The following is an 8,991-nucleotide window of genomic DNA, read 5'->3' as shown; positions in this document are numbered from 1 at the left end:
CGATCGAAATTAACAGTTGAACATAGTCAAATTTGAGGAGCTCGAACACAGGTAGTCAAAGTGTTTAGACATTTACTATGGTACGTGACACAATTTCATTCGCGCTTGTACGATAATATGTCGGTACAAATGTGTACCGAAACATTTGTTTTGGCACCACACATCAATTTTCATCGAGTTCTCGCATCACAAAAATTACTATGTATGTCCGTACAAGAATTAATAAATATTACGATAGAACCCTACGTGTGGATTTCGAAAACCACATATTTTGGAGGTTTTTTGAATAAACTTCCAATTGTCATTTGAATTCCTCAATGTCGCTCATGAAACTCTCTGATAAAAGGCTGCCCCTTTCAACTGTAGAGGGTTCCTCTCATCGTGAATTCCGAATGAATTCAAGACACGATCAAAACGAGAATGTACTGCAGCCCTGAAATGAAAGAAGAATTTGGTTGGCCTCGGTCGGATGATCGAATATAAAAAAATAAAAATAAAATATAACGAAAATAAAATAAATGTTTGGCTTCGTCGCCGTAGCTCGATCTGTTTTCGTCATTTTTTCAAAAATTCCACCGTTGTAGGATGCAACGCGCGTCCTCGAAGACTCGAAGGTTATAGGAGGCATATCTCGTAGGTGTACAAAGCTGCTACTGGAGCAGAGGACTTCGCTCACGGGTCACCCTTCCTGTCTCCGGGGAACAAGTAACGCGAGAGCTTAGGGTCATGTGCTCCGATAATTGTACATTTACATGGACGTTGGACAAACATGTACCTGAATTTTGTAGATGAACGTGTCCTCACACGAATAACCCATCCATGTGCATACGCGAACCTCAATTTCGTGTGTTTATAGAAAGGTATATAGATTCGAAAGCCCAACGATCGGTCCAGGCGATCGGCGCATGAACAGACGACTCGCTTCTCCCGCGCCGTTATAGAAGCATAGGAAATGACGCGATTATTCCATTAACGGAGAATCCCGGAGAGGCGCGGGGGGAGGGGAGAGTCGGATAGGCAGATGAAGGCATAGGCAAAGCGTTATTTGCAAAGCTTTGGAAAGCAACGCGAGTGAGGACGATCAAGCCGCCCTCTGTTTACCTTCGTTTTGCCTAACTGCTTTCGCCTGGATTCGATTATGTCTCATTTCGTCAAGGGCCTTTATATTTTTTTTCTCCACTTCTTAATCATCGATTCGATTTCTTAATATTCTATTTCTTCGAACGATCCCTTTCTCACTCTAATTCCTGAGGATATCGAGTGCAGTCTTGAGTTTGAAAAAAATTCTCGGAAGCTGCGTAAAGAAATGATCGGAGCGCGTCGTCGCGGCTTTAACCAGCAGGACTCGGATCGATGGCTCGCGAGTCTGTCGAGCTGATTGTTTCGCATCGGACACTCGGAGACAGAAATGGAGGTCGTTCGGAGAGCAAGAGCCATTTGAATAACACCGTGGTTGGAACAAATGTCGTTTACAACGAATGAGGGCTGTCGCCCAGTTTCGGAGCTCCGGAAGCGTCAGGAGCCCGGTGACAAGTGCTCCTCGAGCAAAATGAATGAAGAGTTGGGAGTCCGGTGGCTCGATAACACATTAAAACATCCCGAAACAGCCCGAAACTCTGTTCCGTAGTTGCAACTCAACGAATTAATGATCGTTCAGTTTATATTACACGTTTGTCTGCCTCGCGGGAAGGAAACAATCCTGCTGTCGTCATGATATCCCATTTCCCTTTTCACTCGCGTATCATCGGTTCATTGCTAACTAATAGGCACTCGGGTCTGTACGGTGGAATATACACGGTTGGATTCGTTTTAAAAGAGCCCGAGGGTCGCGTATTCGTTGAATGAAATTTGGATAGTTTCGCTACGCCTAATTAATAATTAATACAGAATTAATACCAACATACATTTTGAGCAAAAATGAACTGTTGTCGCCTGCACACTTTGAGATCGAACGCGCCACGGAAGCATCAACCGTTAATTATGCGCTCGCCGCTTTTCATCGCAGCGCAGGGTTTTCGTTTCGAATTTCATCGGGGCCAGCTTTGAAGCACAACCAGGAAGGGGGATAAAATAATATTAAAAAAAGAAAACGAGAATCGCAGAGAGAAAAACGCGGATGAAGGACGGAAAGACGTTCAGCACTCTCGTGCATGTATCGCGATGAATGCAAAAATACCGGAGAAATCTCGCGATCGTACATGTAAAACTCACAATCACAATGCCCGACCACGAGTGAGTGAACAAGCATTCTCGGAATTCAATTGCGTCAACTTTTTCATCGATATTCATGGTTCAATTGAACCCCCCGGGAAACCCGGTGAGAGAAACACATTTGTGTTTGTTTTTTTTATTGTCGAGAACTCTCATCGCTCGAATCGTGAGCAGCCCTCGTGGGCCTCGGTGCAAAATTCCGTTTTCGTACGGTATGCAATTTGTATCGGGAAAAGCGTCCTCCTCTGTCCCCGGTTAATTGCTTTTTTATTTTTTTGCTTTTTTTCTCACGCACGCTCGTCTGGATCATAGCGCGGCTTAGATGAAACCGTTTCCGGTCATTTTTTTTCTCGCTTTTCGTCCGCCTCGTCCGAGAGTAAATGAAAGGCAAGGTCGGCGACGACGTCGACGTCGGGAATGGCGAAAACAACTCCGGATTCGCCGAGAAAAAAGGGAAGAGGGCTGCTCCGCGCTGCTCTCTTTTCGAGTATCCGGGGAGGTGAAATGCGCGCGCGAGAGGAAGAGAAAAATACACTGGCTCAAAGGGACATGGCAGAGAGAAAAGTGGCAAGAGTGACTGCGAGGCGGTTGGAACTGTGGCGGGGCGCTCGGCGCTCCGGCCGCGCGCTCATGGGGGTTGAAACGGAGAGGGCTCGGGCTGCACGGGGTGCGGAGCCTGAGCAGTCAGTGCGCGGCGAGGCGCGCCAGCTGCCGCACGTCATGATTCTACCCCAGGTGAGCAACCACTATGATTCTCAACACCTACACAACAATTATAACTATAAAAAACAATAACGAATCCGCGAGTATTATTGCGACGTAGAAACCACTTGCACCAGCACACACGCACGCTCGAGTCCTCAATTTTCTCAGCTTCACCGGTGCACGTTCGGTCCCTCAACTCCCAAGATTTCGCATCCGCGATCGTACCTCCCACTTAATAATCCGATCCATAAAAACTCATTTCCTCTCGGCGACTACAATTTTTCCCTCAATTTCCACTTATTTTTTCTCCGTCCCAGTTGACTCGTCAACTCAGTGTGGAAACATGTGAAAACTCGGCAATCACGAAACACACAGTGCATCCGAAACTCGTTAGTCAAAATCCAAACGCACGAGAAATACGATTTATCACAATTTGCACAACTGGGACTGCGCGTGCGGTTCACGCTTCATTCATACATAACTATATTTCTCGACACAATGGATAATGCATGGATATACATCATCGTTATCGTCATTATCGTCGTGAGCATCATCATCGTCTTTGGCGACCTATAGTCCTCGTCGTTGGGAATGTACACATTGCATCAGTATTATTACCGCTGGGGGTACAACTCGCTTTCAAATTAGCGGCAAACTCCCGATTATCACCCAATTTACCGAATACCATGAATCCTCGATCTCGTGGGAACCGCCATCCATAGTTTTCAATGATCATCGATTTACGAAATAATCCGTTGTTGCATCACGGATTCGCTCGGGGGGTGGGCTGCGATTCGGGCGATTCTCGTTTCTCCCTGCGTACTTGCGGAACGTTTTCTATTGCCGTTAACTTATTTGTCTGTCGGTGGTTACGGTGAAATCGTTAACTATGAAATCGGCTGCGATTTGTAAATCGATGAAGAGCGGATGAAAATCTCTTTTTAACGATAAAGTGAGGACGTGACAAAAGCTTTTCGGGATCTCAAAGAGCTCACCAGCGAGCCGAGGAAACTTATTGTTATTCGTGTAATCGTTCGAGTGTTTCAAAGACTTTTGTTTGAAGTTGGCTGGAAGAAGCGATGAAACAATTATTACGCCGGAGTGACAACTGGTGCTGGTTCAAGTTTTAAAATGTCAGAGGTGCCCCCTTTGCACTCTCGCACGTATACGGTTTCGTTCGGGAATTCGTAATTTCACCGTTCCAACGGACAAGTGGCAGTCGAAGGGTGAAATTTTGGCAAAATTCTCGGTCTTCTGTTGCGTGTTCCCGACAAATTAATCCGCTGAAATTGATGCCAAATTGAGTTAATCAACTTCAAGACGAGGAAACAAAAAGTTTAGGGTGAAATGAAATGCTTTCGTGCGATCCTCGAGCAGGGAGCGAGTGGAATGTTGGGGAGTGATAAGTGAGAAAACTCGCAACAGGTTCCGACGGCGAGATACGTAGAAACATTTTCCAAGGAGGATCCTTACGAAATTTAGCCTCGCGCCGCTCCTTTCTCTCTCCCTCTTTAATTTTCGTTTCCTCGTCGTTTGGGCCGTTGCCCTTTTCTCGTGGAAAGCTTTGGCTGCGTTGTGCCCCCCCCCCCCCCCCCGTATGAAGTAACTTCGGTGGCAATTTCCGCGCCCTTTGATCGGATCTAACCGGGCAAAAAGGCTTTGCTCCTTTGAGCTTTGGGAGGGCGGAATTTTCGTGGGGGCACTCGCCGGGCGATATATCACTGGCACGATTCGTGCGAGTTCATCAATGAAAAAAACTTGACAAATTTCATGCTCCCAGCAGCAGCAGCTCGACTGGAGGATCAAATAAAAATGTAAATCGTTATCGAACGGGCGGCATATCGAAGTGAAAAGATAAAAAGAGAAAGAGGACAAAGTGTGCGAAACACACACGCACACACACACACACACACACACGCTCGCATTGGCGATATTCGTGAATCGCCCTGACACACGAAACGAATGGGAAAGATGATTCGTTGTTTTTTCGCACGGGTGTTCAAGCCGCCCTGGAAACTCACGTACGCGGGACCAATCAACTGGGAAACCCCATGAGAAATTGCACTGCGACGGTGTTTGTGTGCGCGTCTCGCCGTGTGGCTGGCTCCTCGCGTATTCGTTAGGAGGCCCGTATAGCCGCGGAATAGTACCGGTCTTTCCCCTAGTTCTCCAGGGAATCGATGTCCGCTAGTCGCGTCGCCATTTTGAAAAGAAGCTCAGCCCGTACGCGCGCGTGACTATCGGACCTCGGCGCGGTGCACCAGGAGTTGTGTAACGAGGAACGAGCCCGAGCTTACGGTGATCCCTCCCTTTTTTTTTTATAATTAAATGGATTCATCCGCGTGTTTCGTACGATTATACCGACGAGCCGTGTGATTACCTCTCTCCAGGCACGCACCTCTATATACGAGTCTATGTACACAGATTGCCATCGCGGAGTGTACGCGCATAGACAACACCTCGGTCTCGCGGCGTGTGTGAAAATTGCACCGTGCCTCACGCCGATCCAATATACTCCATATTTTACCGGTCATAACTGTATCTGAAGCCAATCAAATGAAACTCCCCCCGCAGCTATACCGGTCGCCGATAGCATTTTGCAGGCACGCAATCCGCCGTAAATATCGACGCTTACATGCTGTTAGGAGAATCACCGGCTTTGCAATGCTCGACTTCTTTATGCGCGATCGTGCATTCCAAATACTCGTCAGCCTCAGCTTTTTCTCCTCCGATTCGACCTCGTCCCTGCTCCACGAGGAGCAGCAAAACTATTTTCCAATCACTGGTTTCCGGTGCCTCGAGCTTGGGGCCATTTTCCAGCGGGAGCATCGCGATTCCTATCGTCCAACGTTCCTTTGACGTTAGCGAATCTATGAAATGTCATTTTAGAGGTTTTTTCGTGTTTTGCCATTCGTCGCCAATATTCTTGCCTTCGTTTCCACTCTGCGACGCAAATTTTGTTTTTACCTCTCGTTTGCGTGTACAAACGCTATTAGTTGATAAGACGAAAAGGCACGAGAGTTGTTTACCCGCGAATTATGCCGTTTGGATGAAATGTACTCTCACAATGAGCGAACGAGAATCAATTTAATTGAGACCTCATGCGAAATAAACCAATTTGAAATATGTTCCATGAGGATTGCGGAGTGCCGCGAACTTGAATTCGTCCCTGAATATAAATGAAGCATTTCTCTCGTGTATCTCTCTTTAAGCATGTGTCCAGACGTATCACTGTTTTGACAGATGCTATTACTATGTGGAAGATTGTCAACGCGTATAGATATTAAGGCCCGTGTCTCGGAGGAGCTCGATTGGTGTTCTTGGCACGTGCCACATGATATTTCATCTCTTCCTTTCGCTCGCGTTCCCTCTTTTCACGATGATGAGAAATCCCGCTTCTTTCTTCGACTTTTCCTCGCTGTCTGGTCTCTCTCTCTCTCTCTCGGAAGAGTCTCCCGCACTCACTTCATCATCGTGCTTCCATACAACTTTTTGCTCCGTATTACGGGATGAGCCTGACTCCCAATCATTTTCCCCTATTCATCTCTTCCTCCTTAACTTTTGCGTCCACTCGGCTCGAGTTTCGTGACTCCCTATCGCAGAAGGATCTTCCCAATCGCTCGAGCACAACTTTTGAACCCGTTTCTTCACGCGAACCCCCATCTGTCCTCTGGAGAGCGATAAACGAACTCGAGACGTACGTCGAGCTTCGAACGCCCGTGCAGCATCCTTCGCGCACGATACATTCTATCGCGCGCTCTCTATGTGTGTATACATCGCATTACACACCGGGGTATTATATCTACTTCCATGTTTCACGTGCCCTCTCTCAGTTCTCCCTTAGAATCTTCCGATTGGATCGCCCGAGCTCGGGGAATAATGCCGACGCAGCAAATGATCATTTGACAAGGACTTTTCGCCTCATGAATTCAGTACAAGAAGTTCGACGTTATGACTCGAAGTGAAGAAACGCGTGAAGTAATTCAACGCATGAGTGACCCGACGTCGACGCAGGACGATCGAGTTGAGCCAGTTCGAATCGCGATGCGGAGCTTCCCACAGATCCCAAGTACGAGGACGCGGTGTTTTCTTTTTTCACGTTTTTAAATTTATCGCCGTCAAGCGGACCCGACGCGTTGACCTTGAGCGAATAAAATATCGTTGAATTTCGAGCGATAAAACGCGTCTACGAGAAGAAACGAACGCTTCTGTCCGAAGCTGCGCGGATCTGAAGGTTGAGAAGCAGAAAAAAAGTGGCGACCCTTGCTTGACTCCGGTGACGCGATAACGCTCTGGGAGGGAAAAATTGGGGGGGCTCGAGACGCGGGGTCAACTAGCGCGCTTATTTTGCCTCCGTGCCTCACACGAGCCAAATTTCAACGGAGATGCCTTAGAAAAATGAAACTCAAGTTCGATTCGATCGGGAACCGTGCGGCGGATTATTGATACAAGCGCGCATAGGCGAAGGTGCATGCAGGCTCGCGATCCGGAAAAGCCTAGCTCTTTTATAACTATGACGACGTCCTCTACATCACATACCACTTGATAAATCTATCTGCACGCGTGCCTCCCTCGTCCCGTTCGCACGGAAAGCCACCGCCGTCGCGATGCCGCGCGCGCCAGGGAATTTATTCCCATGAAATTGATCCGGCATCTGATATGTAGGCCAACGACGAGGACGGCGAGGAGACCGTGGCGAAAGGCAAGGGAGAGGGTTGATTCACACAATTTGCGTGGCGCGCGTCTGTGAATGAATTTGTATGCTATTGCTCCGCGTGTGTGTGCGTGCGCGCGCGTGTGTTGATTTAAATTTCCAACAAACACTTCGTATATTATTGAACCACATGGCCTCATCGATGCATTCGTTGGCGCACACCCCTCATGCTCCTTAAGGCGCTGCACCCCCGACTCGTTTCTCTTACGTTATTGCACAAGCTGTTTAGGTAGTGCTGTTGCTTCATCGGGGCGCGAGAGGCGGAGGTTAGGCCGACGGAGTGAAACGGGGGTTTTCTACGCACCAAACCAAAATGTTTTTCCGATCAATTTTTCACGCGTCTTACAGTTGTTTTTACCGAGGTGATCGATTTATTGGAAAATTCATTTCCGTTGAAACTTAAAAAATGTTTTATAATGGAAGTCATATCGCTTTATATTGCTGCCATCATTAATCTTGCGGGTGAAAATTTCTTCGGGAAAAATACTTCGTATTGTTTCCCAGCGGCCGTCCGGCGTTGCTTATCACGAGATGAAGAATGCTTTTTACCCTGGAGAGTTTAAAAGCGGAGTGGAAACTATGCCTCTCGATTTTTTTAGCATCGAACGTTCTGCAGTTACGCCCTGGTCCAAGCTCAGAGCTAGACGACTTATCTGGTGAAATTGAACTCGGTTGTGGGTGTATCGAACGGATTTCTTTCGATTCGAGAATATAACCCGAGGCATATTGTTATATTTTAAAAACTTCCGGCTTTCCCGCCGTGAGAGAATATTAACTTTGTGATCGGATCATTTTATTTCGCATGGAAGAAGAGGGAGACGATGTAGGAATGGGTCTTATCGCTCAAAGGAATTACGGAGGGATATAAAAGAAGCAGATTTCGTTTCTTCTGACAGCGTTCTGAAGCGAGTCATAAATCTGAAATTTATCAAGCACTGCCGAGCTCACGATTCCGTATAGGAGCAAAAAGAATGAACGAAAATAATTGGAGTTCAATCCAGGAGTACGATTATTTCGTTATTAAATTTAATTCGCCACAAGTTGCGGGAGCAGCAAACAAAACGAATCGAAAATCATGGACATTGAGGTCGAAGAAAATTTTCCGCAGCGAAGAGGTCGCAAATTAAAAACTTCCGCATCGTTTATCCTCAAGTTTCCTTTGTCCGTGAAACTTCGTTCGTTAAAAAGCAAGTACACAGCAGCTTGATGAAGGAGAAAAAATAATAAGCCAACGGCACCTCGAATTATTCTTGCGTTCGAAATCAATACGACTTTCCCGTTCTCGTTAGAATTTCCTCGTAACTAATTGCTTTTGCCGAGCCACAATCGTGACACACGCACGCACTAATTGAACTGGTCCC

The 8,991-nt window shown here is 47.0% G+C and overlaps 1 protein-coding gene across 2 annotated transcripts in view; it reads left to right on the top strand.

Annotated features, from left to right (window-relative positions):
- The window catches only part of LOC122411117 (dopamine receptor 1-like), a 61,560-nt gene that overhangs the window by 28,159 nt on the left and 24,410 nt on the right, over positions 1-8,991 (top strand). Inside the window, exon 1 of one of the 2 annotated variants that reach the window (XM_043419668.1) lies at positions 2,871-2,946. The exons of the other annotated variant lie outside the window; for it this stretch is intronic. Coding sequence (XP_043275603.1) covers positions 2,932-2,946 — 15 coding nt within the window. The 5' untranslated portion in view covers positions 2,871-2,931. Of the gene's footprint in view, positions 1-2,870; positions 2,947-8,991 lie in introns of those variants that run through there. 2 annotated transcript variants of the gene reach the window in all.

This window comes from Venturia canescens, chromosome 5 (assembly GCF_019457755.1).
Source record: "Venturia canescens isolate UGA chromosome 5, ASM1945775v1, whole genome shotgun sequence".
NCBI lineage: Eukaryota > Metazoa > Arthropoda > Insecta > Hymenoptera > Ichneumonidae > Venturia > Venturia canescens.
The sequence above is the reverse complement of the archived record's forward strand: the minus strand, read 5'-3'. Positions and strand labels throughout refer to the sequence as shown.